This window comes from Gallus gallus, chromosome 2 (assembly GCF_016699485.2).
Source record: "Gallus gallus isolate bGalGal1 chromosome 2, bGalGal1.mat.broiler.GRCg7b, whole genome shotgun sequence".
NCBI classification, from domain to species: Eukaryota; Metazoa; Chordata; class Aves; order Galliformes; family Phasianidae; genus Gallus; species Gallus gallus.
Window position 1 is genome coordinate 81862401 of NC_052533.1, and position 27517 is coordinate 81889917.

The 27517-nt window shown below is 37.5% G+C and overlaps 1 protein-coding gene and 1 long non-coding RNA gene across 12 annotated transcripts in view; one reads left to right on the top strand and one right to left on the bottom strand.

Moving 5' to 3' along the window:
• On the bottom strand, positions 1-26541 carry LOC121109790. Of its 2 annotated transcripts, XR_005857531.2 has the most exons (4): positions 26334-26541; positions 26021-26152; positions 24778-24893; positions 1-1207 (listed from the first exon to the last, which is right to left on the bottom strand). It is a non-coding gene; the product is annotated as an uncharacterized LOC121109790 (long non-coding RNA). The 2 variants fall into 2 exon arrangements; XR_005857530.2 differs by having other exon boundaries at positions 24778-26152.
• Positions 25094-27517, top strand: part of VSTM2A (V-set and transmembrane domain containing 2A) — a 59288-nt gene continuing 56864 nt past the window's right edge. For 8 of the 10 annotated variants that reach the window (XR_005857528.2, XR_005857529.2, XM_015282361.4 and 5 more), the window contains exon 1: positions 25295-25631. Coding sequence is in view for 8 of the 10 variants with exons in the window: in XM_015282361.4 (XP_015137847.1) it covers positions 25553-25631 (79 nt within the window). In the remaining 2 variants the exon portion in view is untranslated. Of the gene's footprint in view, positions 25183-25294; positions 25632-27517 lie in introns of those variants that run through there. The other 2 variants (XM_046937836.1, XM_046937837.1) reach the window with 1 other exon arrangement.

Consider the following 27517-nt stretch of genomic DNA (forward strand, 5'->3'; position numbering starts at 1 on the left):
TAGTTTCCCAGATCCTCCTTCTGGCTCTTTTTGAAGACTGGAGTGACACTGGTTATCCTCCAGTCTTCAGGCACATCTCCTGTTCAGTTTGAAACCATTTCCCTTTGTTCTATCACAACAAACTGTGAAAAAGAGTATGTTCCCTTCTTTTTCATAGTCCCCCTTCAGAAACTGACAGGCTGCTACCAGACTGAACAGCCCCAGCTTTCTCATCCTGTCATCATGGGGGAGGTGTTACATCCCTTCGATCATTTCTGTGACCCTCCTCTGGATACAATCCAACAGGGCTATGTCTCTACGGTACTGATAACTCCACATCCGGACACAGTTCTCCAGATGAGTAGAGTTCTCCAGCACAGAGCAGAGTAGCAACATTTCATTTGGCACAGCATAGCTGTTTATTACTATTATGTATATTAAAAGTATGTATATATATAAGAAATTAAATGCAGTATGTATAACTACCTGGTCATTGGAGAAATTGTTGTTGTAACTATACAACATAAAGTTTCAGGAATGCCTAAATGTGTTTCATCAAAGTGTTTCTGACATGCTTTGGTTCTGTGGACCAGCGTACCCCTGATCTTCTCTTATCCACCCATTAGTGACTAACCATAGTTGTGGTAGCAGGAGGGACAGGAGTCTTAGCAACAGGACATTATTTGGCTACTCAGGTCACTTAGATTACTGACGTCTAGAATAGCAAGGATCTTGAGCATCTATCTGCAGATTTCAGGAATGGATTTGACAAATGCATAAATATTGAATAAGTTGCAATGAACTATTACACGTAGTAATAATTTCAATTTTCTTCTTCAATTGCTGAGCTTCTCTTTATGCAGATTGCTCAGTATTAGCTCAATTCATCCATGCTATTCAGCAAATGAGACCACATGATTATTGCCAATAGCTCAAGTATGAATTACTTCTTACCTGTGGAGTTGTAATGAAAAGATGGAGCTGTGGAGACTGTTATGTTGAAAAACAGCTGGGATTTATAAGAGTGCCTCAGCTAGCTTAAGTGTGTATTCACTCGTTTCATGAATGAAAAAAATCTGATTCTGAGCTCTAAAGAGAAAAACAGTTCTTTATTCTGAAAAGGTTATGTAGTCTCTTAGAAAATGAACTCAGGGGAAGAATCAGGTACAAACAGAAATAAGATTGCTTCCTTCTCCTTTTCTTGACTGTTGACTGATCAAACAGGATTCTGTGAAAAGAGTGGCAAAACATACGCAAAAAAAAAAATAAATAAAGAGTTAGAGTGGATATTTATTAATGGAAAAGGTACTGTAGTGAGAGGAAGTCAAGAGCTATTAAAAAGATGCAGCATGCATTACAAGTGAAGGAGGGACAGACAGCTCTGTTAGTATCTACCTGGCTTCTTCAGCAAGGATATTGCATTGTCTAATGCAGTGTTTTACAGCTAACAGTTGCTGTGGGATACTGGTGGCTTTTGGTAGGTCCAAAAGGCCATTTCAAAAGGATAAGACCCAGAGTATATGTGCCAAAATGTTTCTGATCTCAGATATATATATTGTGGCTTCTTTTTCTCTTAGAAATTTTATTCAGTCCCAATTAGAAACAAATACAGTCTTTCTGCCAGATACAATTGACAGAAGGCTATAGAAAAACATTAAAATCTTACATCTGTGATAACTAGTCTATACACTATAGCAAGCGAAATGTCAAATATCAAGTTTTGACTTAACAGAAAGAGAGCAACATGGAACTTTGAGTTATGCAATCAGGGCTACCCTTGCATTGTTTAACTGTCTTTTGGGTGTTAATGCTTGCTTCCAGGGCTTTTCTAAAGATCTTGATTAAAAGCATTTGCAGAAGAGTAATTACTAGAAGTTGATACAATCTGGAAATCTTTATCTCTGTTTAAGGAAAAAAAAAAACAAAAAACAATACAGAATAAGAATGATGCTTCTACCGGCCACCTACATAAGCAATCATAATTCAAAGTATCTCTGAAGTAATTTAAACCCTTCAGTTGAAGTTCTTATCTACTCCCTATTTAGAACTACTCTGGTAACGTTAAGCTACCCTCTTTAATACAGTTGATGTGATTTTTGCTCTAAATAGAAATCCAATTTGATAGACCTAATGTGCAGTACTACGCAGTTCTCTTTCAATGCTGTTTTTCTAAAAATAGAAATGTATGAACTCATTCTGAAAATGTTTACATATGAAAATTACCAAATTTACAAGTAAATGTCTGTCCTGTGGATTTCTTGCATTAAAATTTAAGTGCAGCAGTGATAAATAAATACACCCAGGGTTAATGAACTTTGTTAAATATCACTAAAATGGCAGTGCATTGGCTCAGTTACAGTTAAATCTGTGAGAAGCCATTATGTTAATGAAATCATTAGAGCTGTGTTCATTGACATGTTACTTGAAAAGCTGTTTCACAAAGCTCTTCTCATTTTGAAAATAAAACAGAGCTTGGAAATAATCATCTTTGAACATGAAGAGCTAGAAAATAGATAATATAAGAGACAGATATCAGAACTCTGTTTACTTCTGAAGGTTTAGATTCAAGTGGTGTTAAGTGGTCGGCAAAAATATTTAGGATGTTTTCATTATAAAATACAAATGAAGCATTAACACATTTCCAAATTATTTTTTCTCCTCCTGACTTAATGGATCTAGCATTTGACTCCTAACAAATATAACCTAATTCCAGTACCTTCCGTTCTTTCTCTTCATTTCCTACAACTACTTTAAGCATCTAATTACTGTTAAAACAAACAAACAATAACAACAACAAAACAGCCGCCATGATTCCATAACAATATTGCACATATAACCATAATATTTCAATCTGCCACTTCTATGCACAAAAATCACAGGTGCTTGACTTCAAAGCTATACAGATTTTTTTTCACAGAAAGGTGTTTATTTTTGATACTTCTTGCCATGACAACCCTCAATATGACTTCCATATGTGATTCCTTCATTACAATAAGAATAAAAAATCTCAGATTTTGGAGATAGAAATACAGTCAGAATTCTTTCCCATCAAAGTAAAGAAAAATATCTGAAGATGTGAGATTTTAAAACTTAGAATGCTACTTTATATTTTCAGTGTTTTCTCCTTACCAGTTTGTGATACATTTGCCCTTATTCTTTAATCTTAAACGGCTTCCTCATGTTGAGCATCATGACTAGTTTGCTGAGGGCTCAGAAAGAACAGGCTGCCAAGTGAAGTCCCCAGTGACTGGAAAAAGGGAACCACCACTCCCATTTTTAAGAAAAATAGAAAATCCAGGAAATGATAGACTTAATGAGCCTCACATCTGTGCTGAGGAAGATCATAGAGCAGATCTTGCTGGAAGAGATGTTAAGCCACATTCAAAAACAGAAGGTGATACAAGACAGACAGGATGGCTTTACCAAGGGCAGATTATGCCAGACCAATCTGGTGGACTTCTGTGATGGAGTGATGGCACCAGTGGACAAAGGAAGAGCAAATGTTATCATCTACCTGGACTTCTGCAAGGTCTTTGATATGGTTTGAAATTACATTCCTATCTCTAAATTGTAAAGGATTTGAAGGTTGGACTTTTCAGTGGATAAATAATTGATTGAATGATCACAGTCAGAGGGTTGCAGTCAATTACTTTGTCTCCATGTGGAGGCCAGTGATGACAAGTGGTGTCCCCCAGGAGTCTATTTTGGGACCTGTACTCTTTAACATCTCTATCAATGACCTGGAGAGTGGGACTGAACGTAACCTCAGCAAGTTTACTGATGACACCAAGATGAATAATACAGTTGACAGAACAGAATGAAAAGATGCCATTGAAAGGCACCTGAAGAAGCTCGAAAAGTGTGCTCATGTGAACCCAATGAAGTTCAACAAGACCAAGTTCAAGGTGTTGCGTTTGAATCAGGGCAATCCCAGGAATGTATACAGACTGAGAGAAGAACTCCTTGAGAATAGCCCTGCGGAGAAGGACTTGGGGGTTCCAGTAAATGAAAAGCTGGACATAAGACAACAGTTTGCTGGAAGTCCAGAAAGACAACTGTTTCCTGGGCTACATCAAAAGAGGAGTGACCAGGCCTAGTGAAGCCCAACTTGAAGTACTACATCCAGATCTGTGGACCCCATACCAAGAAAGACATGGAGCTGCTAGAGAGGGTCCAGAGGAGGACTACACGGATGATCAGAGGGCTAGAGCACCTCTCCTATGAAGAAAGTCTGAGGGAGATGGTCTTGTTCAGTTTGGAGAAGGCAAAGCTAGAGAGAGACCTCATTGCAGCCTTCCAGTACTTCAATGAAGCTTACAAGTAGGAGGAGCACAGACTTATTACATGGGCAGATAGTGATAGAACATGGAGGAATGGCTTTAAACTAAAAGATGGTAGATTTTGATTAGATATCAGGAGGAATTTGTTTGCTCAGAGGGTAGAGAGACCCTGGAATAGGTCATTCAGAAAAGCTGAAGATGTCTCATTCCTGGAAGAATTCAAGGCCAAGTAGGAGAAGGTTGTGGGCAACCTGATCTAGTGGATGTCAAATCTGTACACAGCATAGGGGTTGGAACTAGATGATCTTTAAGGTCCCCTTCAACCCCAAATATTCTATGTTTATGGTATCACTGATCAAAAGTCTCTCAACAGAATTAAAAAATATGTATATATACATAACATAGTTATTAATAATGGTATGTTCTTGTCAATGTAATGTAATTAATTTTGCTGTTAAAGGAAGGCTGCAAAAACCCACACAAAAATTGTGTTGGAGAACTGTAACTTTTTCCCACCTCCACCCCAAGCTGTTTCTAAGTAGGCAAGACAGGAATAATGACAGAGTAATAGAATCTATTCTCCTGAAGGCCTGAAGGCACTTTTTAAAAACTTTGTAGTTCCACTGTGTCAGAAATATTTTCCTAATCAGCATAGGAACCTGATCTTTTTCCATTACAGGGTCATTAAAGCAATTTAATAAGATACTCAGTCTTAACTGCTCCAACTGAAAGCAAAAGGTTAATTAACCATTAAGATTTTAGATTACAATCCTTTTACTAATTTTACTGAGACAGAATTTTGATTCTAAACAGCAGGAGTTTATATTTTGGACTGCAAGGATTTTAGTATCTCAGTGTCTCCTTGGTGTTCCCTCAATTTTTCACATCAGAGAATCTGATGCACTGTAAAGCCGACTAGATTGTTATGTGTGCTATGCCCAGTCACTCTGTCTCCTTTTGTATGCTTCATAATAGAGCCTGTCTACCCACCACTTGGAGGTAAGCTATTTTACATGATTTTAAGGGCATAAGTTTGTCATATAGCTGAGCAAAACCATGGATCATTAAATTTACAGAATTTGTATAGATGCATCCAAGAGCATGGGGCTTGATGGAATCCACCCAGGGATTCTGAAGGAGCTGGTGGAGGTGACTGCCATGACGCTTTGCACCATCGATCAGCATTTCTGATCAAGCAGACAAGTCCCAGAGGATTGGAGGCCTGCTAGCATTAATCCCATCTGCAAAAAGTGTCATAAGGAGGATACAGGGAGCTAAAGGCTCATCAGCCTGATGTTGGAGCCAGGAAAGATTATGGAGTAGATCATCCTGAGGGAGATCATATAGCATGTGTGAGGCAACCAGGGGATCAGGCCTAGCAAGCATGGGTTCATGAAAGGCATGTCCTGCTTGATCAACCGGACCTCCTTCTGTGTTTGGGTTATCCACCAGGTAGATAAGGTTGTTGACATAGTCTACCTAGACTTCAGCAAAGCCTTTGACACTGTCTCCCACAGTATTCTCCTGGAAAAGCTGTTGGCCCATGGCTTGGGCAGGTACACTCTTTGCTGGGTAAAGAACTGGCTGCATGGCCAGGCCCAGAGAGTGGTGGTGGTGAATGGAGATAAATCCAGGTGGTGACTTGTCAAGAGTGGTGCTCCCCAGGGGTTGGTACTGGGGCCCATCCTATTCCATACCTTTACTGGTGACCTGGATGAGGGAGTTGAGTGCACTCTCAGTCAGTTTGCAGGTGACACCAAGTTAGCAGGAAGTATCAATCTGACTGGGGGTAGCTAGGCCCTACAGATGGATCTGGACAAACCCGATTGCTGTGCTGAGGCCACGAGGATGAATTTCAACAAGACCAAGTGCTGGGTCTTGCACTTTGGCCATAACAGTACCAGGCAATTCTACAGGCTTGGGTCAGACTTGCTGGAAGACTGTGTAGATGAAACGGACCTAGGAATGTTGGCTGACGCTCAGCTGAACATGAGCCAGCATGGCATTCTGGCTTCAGAAATGTTGTCAGCAGGAGCATGGAAGTGATCATCCTTCTATACTCAGCACTGGTGAGGCCACGCCTTGAGTACTGTTTTCAGTTTTGCGTCCCTCACTACAGGAAAGGTACTGAGGCCCTGAAGTATGTCTAGAGAATGGTAATGGAGCTGCCAGAGAATGGCAATGGAGTGATGGGATTGGAGCACAAGCCTTATGAGAAGTGGCTGATTGTTTAGTCTGGAGAAGAGGAGGTTCAGGGGAGATCTTATCATTCTCTACAACTACCTGAAAAGAGATTGTGACAGGGTGCGGTCAGACTCTTTTCTCATGTAACTGTCAATAGTATTAGAGGGAATGGCCTCAGGTTGCTCCACGGAATATTCACACTGGATGTTAGGAAAAATTTCATCTCCGAAAGAGTGGTTAGGCACTGGAATGGGCTCCTCAGGGAGGTGGTGGTGTCATTGTCTCTGGAGGTACTGGAGGTATTCAAGAAACATTTAGATATTGTAATAAGAGACATGGTTTAGTGCGGAAATACTGGTAGTAGGTAGATGGCTGGATCAGATGCTCTTGGATGTCTTTTCCAACTTTGTGATTTGGTGATTCTGTGATTTTTTGATTTGTCTGAAGCTGCCATTTTTATACACATTGTTTGGATGAAAACGTACAATCATCTGTCTCTAATTAAGTACTCTAATTTCTTTTTAGAGATATATCTTGATGTTACAGGAATGTTTAGGTAAAAATAATCAATTAATTTATAGAAAAATATCAGGAGAATGTTCTGGCACTGAAAATAATGGGGCATCCATCCCAAAAATCTGTGGTAGATAACTGGTGACATGAGGTTACTCTAGTCTCATTACCTCAAGCAGCCACCATATCAATCACTGTTCTTAAAATCAAACATTACCAACCTGGCTCTCAAGTTACAATGTACTTTATCTTTGGAAAGGATCAGAAAACAAATAATAAAATAAAATAAAATAAAATAAAATAAAATAAAATAAAACCACAAAATCAGATAAGGTCATTAGATTTTTTTTAAAGTTATTGAGAGTTTTATGTGCAAAGCTAGTCTTATTTTCATATTTACATTCATGCATTATTGTACACATGCATACCATGATGAAAAGATGTAAGTAAATAAAAGGTATGCAGAAAAATCACCTATGTAGCATCAATTCAGGCCTAGATTTTTGCTTCTTGGTCAGATAGCCATACATGACCTCTCCCTGCTCAGTACAAGGGTGAATTAAATTCAGAAAAATAATGTGTTTTTTTTAAAAAAAATCTCCGTTTTGTGAAGCGTGGTTCGTACCACATTATTTAAGTTCTCCTTTGAAGACATTTGTTTAGAATTCTCTTTGTTGCCAATGACTATATTTCATGAACAGTAATCCATTTACTATTAACAGTTTCCTCTGAAGAATGACTTTAATACTATACTCATTTTACACTAGGTATCTAAAGCACTAAGATTAAAAATCACTAATTTGAGGAGACATTTTTCTGGAATGTCTTAGACTCAAATACTCAGTCTATTGTAGACTGCTTGAGTCACAGCTTCCAAAGAGAGCAACCTTCACTCTAGTCTATCAACAATGGCCTCTTTTCTATTTGAAGAATTCATCCTACAGAGTATCAGATGTAGGTCTTAGAGAAATTGTAAAGGTCATTAGTCAGCAATTAGAATAATGTGTTTTAAGCAGCTTGCCTAGAATCAGGCAAAAATTCTGCTGTGGTGCCAGGGACAGATATAGAAATTGGACTTCTAGTGTCTTAACTGTGAGATAACCTTTGTAGTATTACTTCATTTGGGGTACGAGTTTCAGCTTCTGTACAACAGAGGCAGGGTGCCCTGAAGAAGCAGCCTCCTTCTTCCTCCAAGACACTTTGTAGAGTTCAGCCCACCTTCTCAGAGACTGAAGTCAAGTCCTGTGCTATAAAAGAGCACAGGGCTCTATCATTAAGAACACAGAGGGGATTGTGCTGGAGCACACCAAAGATCACCAAGCATTATATCTTGCAGTGGTTAGCAGAGGTTGCTTAAGGAGTGTAAGAGGCAGTAAAATATGGACTGGCATTGCTATCTCACAGTGATTAGCAGCTTAAGAATACATCCACCCATGCCTTTTCTTTTTTTCTTCATAATATCTTATGGCAACAAGTTTCTAAAGTCTACAGTTGAGAACCATAACAAATATGTTAATCCAAAACAGTCTACAGTCTTGTTCAGGGCACATTCTTAACAGGATGGGGCAGTGTGTTTGAAGCCCTTGGATTCAAAAGGCATTTTATCCTGAATCCTACACATTAAAGAATGAGAGATATTGAACAAGTCAAGACATGTGTGAAGCTGTGTGAAGCTCAAAACAGTGAATATCTCAGCCAAGTTTTCTAGAAGCTTAGACATTGCTGGCATCCAAACTTATATCCATTGTTTCTATTATGAGTGAAAGCTTCTCTGACATATATCATATACGGAAAAAATGCTTGAAAAATTATTCTTTCATCTCCTAACTAACAAGAATACAAGATGTTTGTGTATAAACATTGGGCATTATATCTGGAAGCACCTGACACAGAGAAAGCTCCAGCGATGTTGCTCAGAATGTCTGAATATCTACTTTCCCCTCACATACATATATACAGAAGTACAAGCAAAAATATTATAGTCATTTTTAGACTAAAGATAGAATGAATGTTCCTCTGAAAGAAATTTGGAAAAAGTTAAAAAATCTTTAAAACCTTTAAAAAATCAATAACAAAAAAAAATACTCTCTGAAGGTATGCCAAATGCCCTTTTATCCATATAGTTCAGTGTTGAGCATTTCATTTTAAATTCCTTACCAAAGTCCATGGAATCTGCTGCAATATCAAAACGTAAATGATTTAGGAAACCAATGAGGCATTATCCAGCTTATATGGTTAGTAAGGTTTGACAGCATAACTTTGGAAAAATTGAATCTTTTAAGTAGGTCAGATTAGTAACAATACAACAAAAAACATGCAGGCATATACCATCTAGATGAACCAGAATTTAAGGAAATTATAAATAACTGACTATTATCAAGTAGTCATGGAGAGAAGGAGAAACTATATATCAACCCAGGCCATCCTATGATTCTATGATCCCCCAAATCCTTCTTTTTTAAATTTCAAATATTGTTCAGTCCATGATAATAAACCTAACCTATAAGCAGCAAGATGTATAGTGGGACAAATTAGGGAAGAATATATGAGAGAAAAAATGCAGTTAATGGGGAATTACTCAAGTTATAACTTACTAAATATTGTTGCAGATTTCTTGTGTCAGGTTGTATTAAAAGGAAAATTTTCCTAAATTAATTTATACTGAGTAATCAAGACCTAGTTAATATCTATGGTTTTCTGCAACGTGAACACAATAATTTAATCTGTATGCCTGAAAGTAGACACTCAAAATCTAACAGTATCTGATACTTTACTGATCCCAAACTTGAAAATATGTAGATATATCTGAAGTTCATCTTCAATCTGTTGTCATGGTTCAACAATTAATGCCATTTATTACCTCATTCTGATTATTCCTTGGTTTGCTGACAAATTTGCTAAAAATATGCCTCCTGAAAGTAGGAAAGTAGAGCTGAAAAAACCAGGCTCCATGTAGATTGTTATAAACACTTCTCCAGAATACATAGAAGTACTGTAGGTAGTTATTTATTTGAGTGGCACATATTTCTTTAACAATGCTGGACACTCTTCAATAATGCATGCCACCTTAAGCTAGGGAACTGTGACTAAAGACAGGACTGCAAATGTTGCTGTGCAAGTCTTTTCTTCCTTTCCTCAGTCTCTTATCTGTGGTGTCGAGGGGAGTAGGTCCAGAAAGGGAGGAGAAAAAATTATAAGAAAAGACTTGATGTGTTACATTTGTTGTCTGATTTTGCTTCTACTGTTTACTTTTAAATAGATCTTACATGGCTGCTCTTCTAGGGATAAATATATAGAAATTAAATAAAAATAGAAACAGGATTAAAAAAGGAAAGAAAAAAAACAGAAGAAGATAACCCATATACTTCCAAAGAATTTGCTTTGTGAAAAATCTTGGTAGATTTTTATCCACTTCTAAAGTGTGGAAGAGAAAGACTTGTTGAAAACAAATAATTAAAAATACTACTGATATTTTTCAATCTCTATTGAGTGTATTGAGTATATTTTCAGTACTAAAATTCCACAGGGCGCAAACTCTGTGTCTTCCTCTGTAGTCAGTTTCCACTGAAGCCAACAAGACTATGTCCTTGACTTACAGTCTTTTCACACTGTTGCCATGACATATGGCACTTTCAGAATGGTCAGTACTGCACCAGGAAAGCTAGACCATGTCATCAGCATGACAGATTCACCTTCACATCAAAGTAATTACTCTGTTATACAGTAACCAAACACTTACAAGTTCAACTTAGGGTGAATGCATGAGGTTTCATCTGTGAATTCTGTAACTTTTTAGTAAAAGTTATCATCCTTAACACAAAAATTAATAATGGGCAGACTATATGCAGTATTCCCAATGAAAACAAAAAGAAAATGCCAGAAACCGAATCGCAGTTTGAGTGACAATAAATGCTTGTCTGGCAGTATTTAACCAGCAGGTTTAACTGTAGGTTAAATAAACTGTAGGTTTATAAACTGTAGGTTTGTAAAACTGCATTTTGATATCCATGTAGCTGACAATAGAAGAAGTGTCATGTGGTGATTTGGTGTTTTCCCATAAGTTGTGGATGTTTGAGATCAACATATAAAAGTATTACATAGGATTGAGACGGGCCCTTTGTTATGTTTGTTGTTAGTTCTCTCTAACTATTTGAGTTTAACTCTACTGTTTTTGGAATAGAGTGGGAACGTAACGATGCTGAGAAAGTGACACAACTAATGAGCGTTGCCAATATGGTCTTTGGACAGTAGCAGAGAAATCTGCATGATTTCAGAAATGTACAGTGGAAGTCATTCTTCTCTCTGCCTGTGCGCCCTCCCCAAGGGCTGCTGAGGGAATGAGTAATTCTGCAAGTACCACTTTGTGCTTTTCCAGATGAAAAATAGAGTTATCTTCTTGCACTGCTAAGTGCAGGAAGTGATGCTACTTTGGGGCAACAGAAGGTTTTTCATTCTTCTTACCATCTTTGAGGTACCTGCAGTAATCAGACCAGTGTGTTTAGAAGACAATTCCATTTTTCTTCATTCTGTGCTTTCCCAGATTGTTAGAATTTACTAAGTGCTCCCTAGGGGTCAACTGTGTGCAGCAGCACTGTGAGTTATGCAGTAACTACCATTGCAGCACTTACTCTGGTACTAAAAAGAATTACACCTGCAACATTCCCTTTGATTTTATAGAGTGAACAGAACAGTGTCCTTTGTGATGTCTCCAGCTCCAACAGTACAAAGAACTAGAGTAACTCACTGTCCTACTTCAAATTCAAGAGAAGACATATTTTTCTCTTGTTATAAGGAAAAAAAAAAAAAAAAAAGAGAGAGAGAGAGAAAGATATGGAAAAAGACTTTCAGTTCCAGTTGTAAAGATGTGGCAAACAATGTAAATTGAGCATTCTTTTTAGGTAACCTCTTCCTAATCTTTATGGGTAAGGTTGTCAGACATGAACAGTAGGGTCAGCCAACTTGCTTTCTATAATATGTGCCATACTTTTTCTACTTGTAAAAATCTAAGTGATTCTGTGCTCTGATCACCTTATCTCTGTTTTTTTGTCTGTCTACAAGAGACAGAATGCAGGATCATTTGATCTTAACATCAGAAGAATCATTTTTCCCAAACTGTTGCTAAAGCTTGATATCATAGATTTAAGGGCAGAATCAAGAGACTTCTCAGAAAACAGTATTTGTCCAACAGGGTTTTGTTTGCTTTTTCATGGATTCCTATATTTATATTCTACTATAAAATTTTTCATCTAATTAGGTGATTATGTGAGCATAGATGAAAGTTAATTTCTTTCTCTTAAAATCTTACTTTGTGGAAGAATTGAAGAAACTATGAAATCCTTATGAGGATATTTGTTGCCTATGCACAGAAATGTCATTTAGGCACCTTAAATTATTCATCTACAGCTACACTCTGTAAGAGACTATTCTTTTATATCATTGACTCAAAGTTTGCTGAGGAACAAGTCCAGGCAAGTCCTGGCAAAGGCAGAGAAATCTTTTGTCTTGAGGACACTGATGGACAGGTCCTGGCTAAGGATTGTGAAATCCTCTAAGGAGCACAGATGGACAAGGCCAGGGGCATGGAGAGAGAGATAAGCTGCTGCTAATGGCCGGGAAGCGGTCTTTTTGTGTGGACTTATCTCAAGGAAAATGGCCATCTCAGGAGGTATGCACAGGACTCTTGCTCAAGCACCCAGGAATGTCATGTAGGCAGCAGAAAATGGAGGATAAAAGAGGGTCCAATAACCACAACGGTGGAAGCTGATCCTTCACCACAACCACGGCAACGGGAGAGGCTTATCTCTCACCACGACAGACTTGAGGGGTTCTCTGCCATCTGATCCTTCACCACAACGTGGAGACTGATCTCTCACCGCAACGTGGAGGCTGATCTCTCATCGCAACAGTGGAGACTGATCTCTACGTGGAGACTGATCTCTCACCGCAACATGGAGACTGATCTCTCACCGCAACATGGAGACTGATCTCTCATGATCTCTCACCACGACACGAGCCTCCTGCCTTCAGATCCTTCTCTACGGACCGTTTGCTGACGGACTTCCCTCGGCCTGCTACCTGAGACCTGCTGCTTCCTCCCTGACCTTCACCCTCTCGTTGACCAAGACCGGCCTCGCTGCTCCTGCCCTTCGGCCTCGGACCGTCGGAACATCGTGCAACGGGACTGCTGCCGGATCCTGGTGGTGACGATCCCCGCTTTACGCAATTCTTGCCTCTTTCTATATTTTCTATCGCTCGCCTTCACTTCCCCATCACCCAATCCTTAATAGTGTCCGTCCTCCCCTTTCCCCATCTCCCTTATTAACATTTGTAATAAGCTGGTCGGACCAACATATGAACCGTTGTTTCTTAATCTCACGCTGGGCATACATATTTCAAAGAACTTCCTCTCCCTCCTATAAATTGGAGCGAGACACACTCAAAAAAAGATACAGGACTAATCTAAATTATTTTGTGCATCTGCTAGTCCCAGGCAAATGCATGAGAAAGACTAGGTAACCTAATAATAGCAGTAGATACCTTTTGAACAGGCAATTGAATTGCTCCGTTGTTTCTGTGCTGTGTGAAAGATTCAAATAGCATTGGCAAATCATGGCTTGGAGTTAGTGCTTTCATAACTCCTGTACCAACAGTGCAGGGACAGGGATGAAGTTGAAATAAAGGGTCTATTCTGAAAATACATCTCATGTAAGGAAAGAAAACCTCATTGCTACTTAAGATACATATCTGTATTAGAGAATTATCTTGAACAATAAATCTTCTAACACTTTCAAATCCTCTGTTAATCAAATTCTCTTGTTGTCTTTTGCAGTGTCAGAAAAAAAACCAAACAAACTTATTTTGCAGCAACACTAGAGTTGTTCTTCATGAACAGCCTTATGCTGAAATCCTCAAGTTACTATATCTTCTTCTAAGCCAAGAACCTCAATTAGAACAAAACTCTTAGTAATTATGACTTTAATGTAATTCTTCCCACCAGAAAGAAAGGCCATTTTCTTTTCTTTCTCCTCCTCTGATTCTACTACTCAACATAGGTCAAGCAAAGTTACAACACACAGTTTGATTTCAAAAGAATTTACAAAGAAGATCTCTTTCTGGATTGTTCTTTGTTTGTCAGTTCGACAAAATTTGCCTCTGCCTTTCTCAAAACTGATTAGAATGCAATACCTTCTCACTTAGAATGGAATAGTACATGGCAAAGAGCCACAAGATGGATATCATGGACTCTGAGAAAAGGAAGATAGGAAATAAGTTCAGTATTAGTCTTCTGCTCCATTGGGATCTGAGCTGGTGTCAGCAGTCCCTTTTGGCTGTTTTCTAGTCAGGGATTTGAGTTGCAGTGTTTGTAGGCTGCTATAACACTCAGCCTGCACTTGCAGCTCAGTAGCCAAAACTGCTGTGGTCAAGAATCAATGACTTTGAAGTCATTTGATCAGCTGGTTAAAAGAGCTAACCACAGCTATTCAGAACCCTTCAATGAATTGCCATTTAAACTAATTAAGTTAGACAGTTAATTAGTCAACACTTACATGTAATGCAAGTTGTGAATGATCTGGAAAGGGCTGATCAGAGCTGTTGTAAGACCTTACCTCTATTTTTGTATGCCTTATCTTTAACTAGTATGTACTGCGGTTTTCAGAATAATTATGTCATTTGTATGAAAAAATAGAGAAGCATCAATATTTCAACAGAGAGGCTGATCCATTTTCTATTTAGATCAATGGAAGTTCTATCTTTCTTCCAAAAGTATATCAAGTCCTAGATAAATAAAACTTTATTTTACTTAAATAAATTATGAAATGGTAATATTCCACAGAAGAAGTTATAAAATACTCTTTTTCTTTGACATGTCTATATACAGGTAACCTCCATTTTCAACAGACACATTATCTTCACATTTTAATTTTGTACTTAATGACAAAATGAGGAATATATATACAGAGTTCCTCATTATGCTGTGCTGTACTTGCATAATAATTATCAGACTTCACTTAATAATATGCCCCTCCACGTGTTGCTTAGTATCTAAGTAGTACTACTTTACCGCTAGGAATATTAAACAGTGAAAAGCAACACTCTTTTGCTTGGTTACATGACATGCTGTGTCTGAATTCAGTCTCTTCTCACAGGTCCCCCCTCCTGGCTTCTGACTTATATCCTTTACAAGTGTTTCAAAGAAGGGCACTTCCAGTCATGCTTACTGTAAGGGCTCACGTGCAGCTTTTTGTATTTCCTCTATCCAAGAATTTCTCCCATTAGTCAGGTTAAAAAAAGAAAAAGAAAAGAAAAATAGAGAGAGAGAAAGAGAGAGAGACAGATGAAAATAGTAGAAGAGGCTAAAAAAACTACAGAGGTTTGGAAGATTTATTTCAAGTAATTTTTTTCTTACCCTGCCAAGATCACAAACTAGTAATTGAGATGAGGAAAGAATCATTGGAATAGCTATTTGTTTACAAATGGTATTTCTTAGATACCTAATACTGAGTTTCTCTAACAGAAATGGGATAGTTAAGAATCAGTGAAGAAAAACAGGCAGTAATTAAAATATACCAAAAATTTCACTCCAGTTCAATTGCATGGGGGTTCAGAACAAGTTTTATATGTCTGGAAAGCTTTTTCATTGTACTCAAAATATATGGAACTTCCTGACCTCACACGTGTCAGTCAATGACAGATTGACTAACTGGTCCAGCAATTATATCTTTATATAAGCAGTTGATATTTTTTTTTTCTTAGAATTATTTAAAAGAGTCTGATTCTGAGAAAAAGCACACTGACAATGTCCAGATCAGGGAGGCAGATGGGATTTTTATTTGGTCAGTGTCATTCTTTACTAACCAGAGAAGTTGTGAATGCTAGGCTACTGAAGTTAAATGAAAAACTCCCATTGATTTGTCAGCTTTACGTCAAATTGAAAATGGGGGTATATATTAGGAATGTCTCTGAGACAGGAAGATACCTTAATGACTTTATTTTATGGTTTATTTTCTATAACAATATTCTGAATTATATTCCTAAAACAAAAATCTTAAAAAAGGAAAAAGAAAGAAAAAGAAAGATACATGCTGAAATTAAATTTTACTGTTAAATAATCCTGAAAAAAATAAAAATAAAAATAAAAAAAACCAAACAGCTCAGATGAACACTAAACTCTGGAGGACTACTGCCTAGCAGCTAGGTTTGCAACAAAAACATTCCCATTTTTTCTAAATCTTTCTGTCCCTTGTGCCTTCTTGGTGTTGCACTGTGAGGGTAGCATGATAGTTAACAACCCTACTTGAAAACTAGTATTTCAAAGGTGGTTATATCTGGTAAAATAGTGTGCAGGGTCAAAGATTAAGAATCTTACCTTTTCTGTCCCAAGAAAATAGTTCCTTTCAGAACATGAAATTATTATGGTACCTGTTTCAATAACAACAACAAAAACAACAGTTCTATATAAAAAGAACTTAAACTGTACTTAAAATGATGAAAATGGATTTACCTACTGAGGAAAAAAAAAAAGTAAAGAAATATGCAGCTATTCCAGTATTTTCCAACACCCCTTCTGTGAAGATTTCCAATGTATTAAAAGGTCATTATGTTACTTTGCATTGCTGCTGACTTATCCACTGCTGACATATTCTGCTCTATTTTGAAGTTCTTGTATGTGCTGTCATCATCAGCATAATGGAAGTTTACAGTTTTATTAAATCAAAGAGCACTTCATTCTCAAGCTAGACATAGCTTACCATATGGCTTCATTAAGAAAGATTTCCTTTGTTGTTTTTAAAATAAAATTACATGAAGATTTTAGTGTTTTTTTTTTTTTTTTTGGTAGAATGGAAAGGAATTGAATTCTGAAAATTAAAACCTTCCTAAGTACTTCATAATTTTCTGGGTGAGTAAATGCAAATACTGTGCAATGATCTTGACCTATCTGAATACAGACAATAATAGCACCTTTTGCAGTGTGCCTCATCTACAATTTAAGCTGACTCTCTGAGTTTCCCAGCATGACAGGAAGAGATATGAGCAGTTCCTCACCAATTTCTTCCCTAAACAAGAGTCCACAAGAGGGGCAAGATGCAGTATAGATTAAAAACACAAACCAAAAATCTATAAATATCTAATATAGACATCCGTTTCATACCTGGATTTTGATACAGACTGAGATTTTTCTGGATTGTGATTACTATGGTATGCAGAAATCCGTAAGTCTAGCATAGTTAAATTTTGTACAAATTGTGTACACCCGTAAGACTTAACTGACAGGCAATAAGGAATTGCAAGCTAAAAAAAATGAGTGGTATAATTCATAAAGACTTATTTGAACAAATGGACTTGGTTTTAGAGGCAAGGGAACAGATAACACCTATCATGCAACAACAGTAATAGTACTTTGAAGTGCTAAATAAGGAGCCTATCCTGCAAGAAAAAAATGTTGTTTCCGCCCCTAAGGCTTGTTGATGTTGTTTCCGCCCCTAAGGCTTCTCTGTACCACTGACTCATTGTAAAAATCCTACCTGAAAAATAACACGTTTATTTTGCTTTCTTTGCTGCCATTTCAGTATGTGGTTACACCCAATATATCTGTGACAGTGAAGGTAGGGAAGAAAAAAGAAAAAATTAATAGGAAAAAAAAGAGAAATTCTCCAGTAAATATTCCTGTGTTGTTCCATTAAGAAAACAAAGTATACTTTTTTGCACATTCTCAGTTCGTCAAACTCACGGATCCTAAGATTCCTGATCTGTCAGACAGTAACTAGTGAGATTATTTTGGGGTGAGTTCTCTTTAAAGTTTTTGACTGGATGCAGGAGTCAAATGTGTACTAAGTTTGCAGATGATACTAAATTAGGAGGAGCATTTGACCTCCTGGAGGGTGGAGAAGTCTTGTTGGGAAATCTTGACAAATTAAAGGGCTGGACATTCACCAGTGACAAGAAGTTTAACACAGGCAATTGCCTCATTGGAATGAGGCAACACTGGATACATGTAGAGAGTGAGGAACAGAAGAGTGGAGAGCAGCCCCATGCAAAGAAATCTGGGGATAATGGTTAAGGCAAGCTGACTATGAGTTATTGATGTGCCCTGGCAACCAAAAGGGCCAACTGCACATCAAACACAGCACTACCATCTGAAAGAGGGAAGGGGTTGTCCCACTGTACTTTGTGCTGGTATGGGCTCAGGTTGAGTATTGTCTGCAGTTTTGGACATGAACATATAAGGATGTGAAACTAACAGAGAGTGCAAACAAGGGCTATGAAGATGGTAAAGGGTTTATAGAGCAAGATGAGGACTGGCTATCCATGGTTAAGACAGTATAAAATCCGGCAACAGAATTTTTGCATCTTGGTTTTGGTCTTGCTAAAATGCTATGACTATGATTTAGGAACTCTTTTCAAAATTGACTTATGCCATAAGTATGAGATTATCATACTGTAAATATACTTCTAAACAATTCTGGTTATGAACCAAATGGGAAATAAAAGGAGAAAAACAAACAAACAAACAACAACAACAACAAAAACACTAAGAAAAGAAGAGAGGAAGAAATAAAACAAAGCAAAAAAAAAAAAAGAGAGAAAGAGAGAGAGAGAAGAGGTTCATTAACAAAAGAAATACAGCATCAAGACTTTTGCACTGAATGTTGAACTTTGTATGTTTTCCATAATACCAAGGTATAGGCAGTTCTAAAAACAGTTTGCTATTTTAACATAACAAGAATTAGCCTTGTCTCCATTCATATGCAACATCGTGCATTCTTTAAATGCATCGTAATGTAGGGATTTTTTCTAGCTCCTTCTCTTGCACCATTCTAGGTATATGAAGAATGGAATTTGAATAATGATCAAGTCTTTGATGTTTTGGTTATTTTTATTGTGTCCCTAGACCTCACTCATGCACACTATTCAAACCCTGAGCTGAATACAGAATTATTCATTTCCTTATGGTCTTCCCTGCAGTGCACATTACATGAAGCTCTGTGAGCTTCGGATAGGTTAATTTGTCTTAGCAAAACCTCTTTTAAGTGACAGGGTAACATATCCCGCTTCACAGACAGACAGCACATGTACACAAGCAACAGTCAACTCTGAGCTACTTCAGCCCTGAGTTGTGTTTTGTCACTTGTTTTGTTTTGTTTGTTTGTTTGTTTTTTGACACATCTCATAACAATTTGCATATTGAAGCACAGCACCCATTCATTTTAATTGCAGCTGTGGCTGCTCAGTGCTTCCTCACCTTAGTTCCCAGAATCTCACAGTGAGCATTCAGAAAGGAGAAGCAAACGGTTACTGACTGTCTGTGAAATATTTTTTGTAAGGTAAATATCACACAAGAAATCTGGCAAAGTCAGAGTTGAACTCTGCTACTCTAAGCCAGAACTTAGGTACTTTGAGGGAAAGGCATTTTTCCCTCTTCCAATTCTTGTAAGAAATAAGGCACGAGTACCACATACAGTGTCATCCTTTAGTTCTCAAGCATAAGCAGAAAGACATCCTTAAAGTAGGACAATCTTGTCTATTGAGAGAAGCATGAGTTAGGGTTAGAAACATGTATTCACCTGAAGTAGAGTTTGCTTGTAACTGTGTGAATGAAAGGAATGAATTAAGATAACAGACATTTAATTATACTACTTTTTTAACTTTCAACCCCTTGACTGCTGTTTCAGCTCCTTGTCACCTCTTTCTTTGCTCTTGTTTTTCCTCTTCCTCCAGATTCTAATTAGATTATTTTGTCCACCTAGCTCCTTAGTTTGTCTGCTCACACTGTATGGATGCCATATATGCGCTTAGTCAGCTAAGTGTACTAAATGTTAATAATTTTGGAAGTTTACATTTTTATACTTCTCTGTTATGATTAAGGTTATTGTGTTCCTGCATTGTGAAATATATATCATTGTTATGTTATGTTACAGTTCCTGGAGCCCACTATGATATCATTTGCACAAATGCAGCTATAAGAAAAATGTTGACCCAGAAATACTTAAAATGTAAATCTTTACTAAGTTTTACTCTATTTTCAAGGATTACAAACACTCTGAGCATAGCCAGAATTCTAATTGATCTCAATATTGGTAATTTTTTCTCGTTGTTCAGTTTAGACTGCATAGATGCGTAACTGCATAAGAAGTTCCACTGATACTCTCAAGTGTGAAAGTAAGTCTTCCACATATTGGTCATAGACTTCTATATATTTTAATTAAATATTGAAAATATTCTGATACAAGAGATACTATTGCAAAGACAGAACAATGATATGCTAGAAGAAGCTCATAGGAGTATTTAGTTTAACAAAGTCAAACTGTAATCCTTGGTAAAGAATCCATCCTTTTTTTTTTTTGCTTATAAATCAGATATTTATTCAGAAAATGCACAATTCCTATTGAAATAGTAAGCCAATCCTTGAAAAATCAGTAACAAAGGAAAGAAATGGAAATATTAGACAAGATTCCTTTCTCTTTCAGTGTTTTAGAGTATATATACATGCATGCTTAAAATCTCTTACATTAAAGTTTGTCAAATTCACTTGAATATATAATGCTATTCACAGCAATGGCTACACACAGCAGTGATTATAAATACTTAAGTTTGATTACTCAGGCATCCTGCATCCCCTCAAAAGATTAGGTGAGTCTTACCAATGTCTTCATAAAATCCTACTTTGGGACAGAAACTGCTGCTGCTTCTGTGAGTGCATCTGCCATGTCTGATCACAGCAGCTGCTATAAGAACAAAAATCTTGTGGTAATTATGACTAAGGATATTCTCTGGCCTGCACCAGCAGCTAACAAGAAAACAAAACAAAACAAAACAAAACAAAAAGTTTAAAGACGAGATGTAATTCTCCTACATAATATAAAATGGAGAAATACTTTTCCACTCATAAACAAGTGGTAAGTATCCCTCAAAATGAATACAATTCACGTTCTTGTTGAAAAATGATTCAAGCTCTGAATTTCTATGATATAGAAAAAGAGCAGTGGAACACAAAGATGTAAGCTTTGCTCACACCTCTGGACAACAGCTCTTACACCAGTTAGGTAGACTGTAAAACTCTGTTAGAAACCTAATCCTAAAGGACAATTTCACTCATAGAAGTTTTCTTGGCATCTAGCCACCAGTGTAATTGAAAACCTGGGTTATTCATCTGTATTGCAAAAGATTATTTGTCTTGTACAAGCTGCTACTAGCAAGTACAATGATTGGTTTTCACAAAGTTATGACAAAGTATGAACAAGTCATATGGCTGCCACATACTGTAACACTACCTAAATTCACTTTATTAAGAAAGCAGAAGGTATCTAAATACATTTAGATTTCCTTTTTCAACAAAAAACACTTCCATGCCAGTGATTCCAGACAATTACCCAATGTAGCCATTGTGAAACTACATGAAAGAAAGAAAGTGGAGCCCTTTTAACTTCATTCTATCAGTCAGCTTTGTCTAGAATCATCCAGTAGTCCAAGCACATCTTACAGACAGAGAACTAAAAAACACTGGAGAGGAAAAGTAACTCACTAATCAATAATATCTCCATGAGACAATGAGCTTGAAGCTGACTGACTTAAAGAAGGCTTCAGTTAGTATCACCTTGACAATCTCATAATTTTCTTCTCAATCATTTAAGGGATAAGATACATTTAACAGAACAAGAAGTAAGACTCTTTCATCTGAAATGATCTTCTGAACAGAAATAACTATCTTCTTACATAGAGAAAACATTGCATAATATTCTATTGTTTAACATTCTAGATTACTAACTTCTAATACAATAGATTTTCAATACTAGCTACACAAAAGACCCTTTTGACTACATAGTCTTGTGAAGATATTTTTGACATATTTCTGGAGTAGTCTCAGAGAAATGATCTCTTGTAATGCTATTCCACAATAACTGTTCTGGGTTCTTTCTCCCTTGCAGTTTTATCTTATGCTATTCCACAGCCCTTTTAGGTGCGTAAGCAATTTCTTTCAGAGCCAGAGTGAAGTACGTTGTGAATAAGGTAAGGAACATACCTGTGTATAAAGTCCTTTTTTTAGTACAGAACTCAAATTCAGAAATATAAACACACAGACAGTATTCCAAATAGGACCGTGTCACCAATTTTTTTTTTTTTTTTTTTGACTGTGCGCCAAGTAACTTTCTTTTTTTTCTTCTTTTAATATTTGACTGACATTTCTTGGTAGCAACACAGCCATTGCTTCATGCAGAGAGATGTTTTGCCAGTTGACCACCTTCCTGCAGGACAAAGCAGCCTATACCAGTGCATATATAAAGTTTTCATGGGACCAAAGCACTCCAAAATTATTGTTGACTGGCAGTGCAGTATCTTTCATTTCTCACCTTTATTGAGCTTAGCATCAGAATGTCAGTAGTCATGTTTTTCCTCAGTAGGTAAAAGAAATGCATAGTCATGGGAATTGTAAATTGAGCAGTGATGAACATGCATGGCCTTTTATGATTCTGAAGGGGGACCTTATCAGAAACTTCTACTGCAGTATTAATAAGATACACATTTCTGATCCGAAACAGCATACGTGTCTTCCACTGAATTTCTTTAGCAAATTTCAGAATTCATTCCCCTGTGCATAGGAATTTTTACTATGACCTGGGAAAGTTTCCAGTCATGATTCATCTGTTAGAATCATTGAAAAGGGGGGAAAAGGAGGTAGTAAATACCTCACATAAACTGTATAGTTCATATAATAAGTACAATTGATATTTCTTGTGTAAGATATACTACATGAAAACCCTTTCTACAACAGCAAAGATAGATTTCACACCAAGCTACGATAGACATTTACTGCTCAGATTCATCCGGTGTGCTTGATCACAGACAAAACTCGTTCATCAGTATGAAATTTAACACTGATAGCCCAAGGTGGGTCTTTTCTGTAACTCTGGTTTTAATATTTGAGAGAAGTATATAGCCTGATGCAGTGAATAAATAAAGCAGAAATAAATATCACTTAACCAAGTATTAGGATTCTGTCCATTAAATCAGACTTCTAATAAATACAAAATCTGCATTCATATATTATTAACTATATATATTATTTTGTATCTCCTTGTGACATTATTGTAAGATTCAATTAGTCTCCTTGATTACAAGGAATTTTGGAGGATTATATTTTTCTAAATATCAAATTGATGTCATTTAATTTACCTATCACATGCTTCAATTTGGAATAAGCAAAAATACAAAGAAAGGAAAAGGGATCTATTTTTGTTTTCTTCTTTCCTTCTAAACCAGGTGAAGCTTCTTAGAGTTTCTTTCCTCTTGTCTAATTTACATTTAACTTGGCTGCTTATAATATGTCTCTAATTTGTAATTTCAACTGATTACTGATGACGTACATGGATTTGAACTGAATCTTATAATCAGCCTTCATTTTCAAGAATGACTTGGAATTTTGGTTGCCCATCTGAAAAGGATCTGATTTCTTTTATAAAAATTAGTGAATCACTCACCATCTGAACCTGTAAAGACCCCAGTAGTGTTTATCTTATAGTTGAATAGCTCAAAGTTATTGGCTACTTCAAATAAGTTAGCTCCTTTAAAGACTTCTACTTTTCTTTTGGAGGTTTTCTTTGGTTATGAATACATCTATCATGATCTCCTTTAAAGTAATTAGAACTGTGGTAATGGAAAACCTGTAATGCAACATAATTGTTTTTATATTTAGTAGATTATTTTAATCATTTTAATCGTACTTGATTTACTGTAGTCATTGCTAACTCAGAAATGTTGCTATGACTATGGTATGACATCAATGGAATAGACCATTACCAAGGGAAAATGCCTTTTTTTTCCCCTATAAATAATGATGGGAACAATGGGAACCATAACACTATAAAACAAATAAATGCCAAAATGCAGATAGAAGGATTATTTTCCATTTAGATAGCATTAATTAGGTAAAAGAGTTCTTTGCAGCTATGTTAAATGTCATGTATGCATGCAAACATCTGGAAGGTTGCAGTAAAAAAATTGCATCTCATAGCATTGTGGAACTACTGCACTCCCACTGCCAGAAATGACAGGAACTGCCCAGTTCTTCATCCAATATTCATCCAACAGAAAAGCATACTGCCCATGTGGATGAAATTATTTTTAATTTGGTTTTCTCTCTCTTTCCTTCTTCCCCCCCCCCCCCCCCCCCCCCCCCCCCCCCCCCCCGCTCCTTATGATCAGCAGTTAATATAAACTGTTTGGCAGTCTGAATTATTAACATGCATTCTTTTCACATTCATCTTTGTCCCTGCCTTGTGAAGGTATTTGTTGCCAGCTTAGTGCAATAAGCACTTTCTAGATGGATTTTCACCATAAAAAAATATTTTGATTTTAGTTAGAGAACTTCCCTCATCACAGATGCTTTTCAGGTTGTTTTGAACACCTAATACAATCAAAGTTGGTTTCTTGTCTAAGTAGTATTAATATACAACAGTAGAAAATAGGAATGAGAGATGGAAATATTCATTGCAAGAGAAAGATTCTTTAATACATTATAAACATCTTCTCTACTGCAAATATATATATTACCGTGAGTAATCTGTAGAACATCAAAATCCATTTTTATCTGCTTCAATTTTTTTTTCCACAGAAATCTATATAAATGCATACTAAGCATATTATTTGTAGCATCCTCTTGATGTCTCTTTTGAAAAAAAGAAAACAATATTTTAATATAAGATGCAAGAGCATAGTAATTTGGAGCAGGCAATAGCAAGTGCAGTAAGATAACTGAATAACTATTTTCTTCTCAAACTCTATGAGAGGAAGAGATAAAAGAGAAAACAGAAACAGCTTAACTCACCAAAAATCAAACCACTGCATTGCCCTCTTAGCCACTGAGTGTTTTGGAATAAAAGACTGAAGATTATATCAGTACAATAGAGGCTCCCTGCTCTTTCTACAATCAGAAGCTGTAGACTGTGATTAAAAAAAAAAAAAAAAAAAAAAAAACCAGCATTACACCAGCACTTCAGCCAGTAGAAATCAGAACAGGTAGAGAGGTGTACAGAGCAGAGAGAGAGGGAAGGGTTAAAAGCATCATCGCAGCCATTAGAGGGAAAAGTTGAAGCAATACAAGCACAGTAGACTTCCTCTCCCCCTCCTCCCCCCCCTTCTTTCCCCTCTTTTCAAGCTGGATCAGTGTGTAGGGAGGGTAGTCATCACGCCACCCTGAGCAGCAGGAGCTGACGTTGGATGAAGCCGCCAGGTAGCTGAAAAGAGGCACGGGAGGCAGCTGATACCCACTTTTCAATGTGTTCTTTTTTTTTTTTTTTTTTTTTTTTTTTTTTTTAATAGTCTGAATCTGGACTTCAAGCAACACAGTGCCTGAGACAGCTCATCTAAACCTCACTGTAACGCAACACTCTCTCTTCCCAAAGAAAAAGACTCCACTGAGTAGCAGAATGCTGCCAGTGTCACAGCTAGGGCTACAATACAGAGCCTATTTGTAACATTTTTTAAATCTCTTTCTGTTCATACATTTAGAGATACATAAATACACTCATATAGAAATTCTTCCTTTTTTGAGGGCACTTTTGGCTTTCATTACCCTGATGTGACTTCTTCTTCATTTTGGAATGATGGGGATCTTTCTAGCTTATGTTGGATTCATTTTTTTTTCAGTTATGTATGTTCAGCAAGGACTGTCTACCCAAGGTAAGATCATTTATTGTCAAATACATGTGTGTGTGTTCCATGCTAAAACATAGCAAGGACAGGAGTGGGGAGGGAGGAGGAAGAGGATTAAAAAAGCAGGGAAAACAAACACAATATGTAGGAGATGAAGACACCAAGCATCAGGATCAAATTTATCTTAAAAAAAAAAATTGCTTGTAAAGAGGGATAGAAGCAAAAAGTTTCCCCAAAGTGAGAATAAAACAGTCTTCTTTTATTTGATTGGGAAGAAGGAAATAATAGGCACTTTACAAAAGAATTAAGGAGTGCTGGTGAATGGTGCTTTCATTTTGCATGTTTTTGTATGTACATGTCTGCATAAAATGAACACACAACCGTGCATGCATAATTATTGCATTCAGACCAAGTACCGGATGGTCAAATCTACTGCCTCACTGAAAATATTGCAGTATTCTTTCGTGTTACATCCCCTTTCTTCTCCTATTATACTGCAATCCTCAATGTCAGACCTTCATTTCCATTTGGTGACTGTGTGTGTATTTCTGAAAGAAAAAATAAAAACAAAAACCAAACCAAAAGAGGGAGAAAGGCAAAATCGACTTCTTTTAAGATCTCCTTCTGCCTTCCCTCTACCCCGCCCCCCCCCCCCCCCCCCTCCACACACACGCACACACACACACACACACTCCCGTCGTCTTCCTCCCTCCTCGCTGTAAGGCGCACCTTGCATTTCAAGCAGCCCCGGCGCTGCGGGTACCGGTTGTTTGGGACCGCGAGGGCTGCGGAGCCGCTGTCAGCACCATGGACAGCTCGCCAGGGGCCGCCCCCACGCTGCTCGCTCGCTGACTGCCCGCCGCCCCCTGTCCGCCGCCCTCCGCAGCCGGCTCCGCAGGGTTGGCGACCCGTGCTGGGTTGTGCCTGGCGTTGCTGTAGGGAAGCGCAAGGGTAGCATTCCCCTTCACCTCCCCTCGCCGCTCACACGCGTTGACCAGAAGGGGGAAGCAGGCAAAAAGAAAAAGAAAAAAGCAAACTTGCAAGCCCCTAAGACACAAAATGCCCTTTTGCCAGTTTAACCAGGTGACTAGCAAACGCTGACTGGGGAGCTTGTGTGTGTGTTTGTGTGTGTGTGTGTGTGTTTGGGGGTGTGTGGGCAACACAAGAAGCGACACGGTAAAAAAATATAGCTGGTAGTTTTGCTGATGAGTTGTTGCTGACAACCATGAATGTGTATGCGTTTGTGTGTTTGGGGGGGGTGGGGGAGGGAAGTAAAGCTGTTTAAGTGTATTTCCAAATTAACCCATCAATTCCAGATTAGCTAGGAAGACTGGATAAGGAGACAGCAAGAGGGGAGGAGGTACCAGTAATATTTCCTCCGCATCATAATTTGCTCTAGTCAGTCTGTAACAGTCCATAACAGAAAGCAACACTGCAGACTCTTTCCAAAATTTCCTGTTCTTGAAACACACATTTTTTTTCATCACATTGTTTACTGCAGTCCCCCCTTGCTTGACCATAGTGTTTCATCATGATGCACAATTTTAAAATGAATTATGCGAAAGAATGAGAAGGAAGTCAAAACTGAGACTAAAAGAAATACTGGACTATGTTGAGCAGGATTCATTTTTAAACCTAGAAGTGGTATGTAGAGATGGACAAACCCTGTTTGTGAAAGGACAGAGATAAAGAGGTGAAGGTTAGTTCTATATTGTGCATGCCCATAGTGAGAATTAAAACATGTATTTCTCCTGGTTTGATTACACAAGCAGAGTTTCTCAGAAAGAGTAAGTAACTCAGATAAAACCTTTGAAGTGGGCACTTTAACAAGTGGTAATAACCCACCCCTCAGAAGAGAACATTTCAGTATTTGCTCCTGGCAGCCACAGAACCTTCAACAGTTTACACATTTC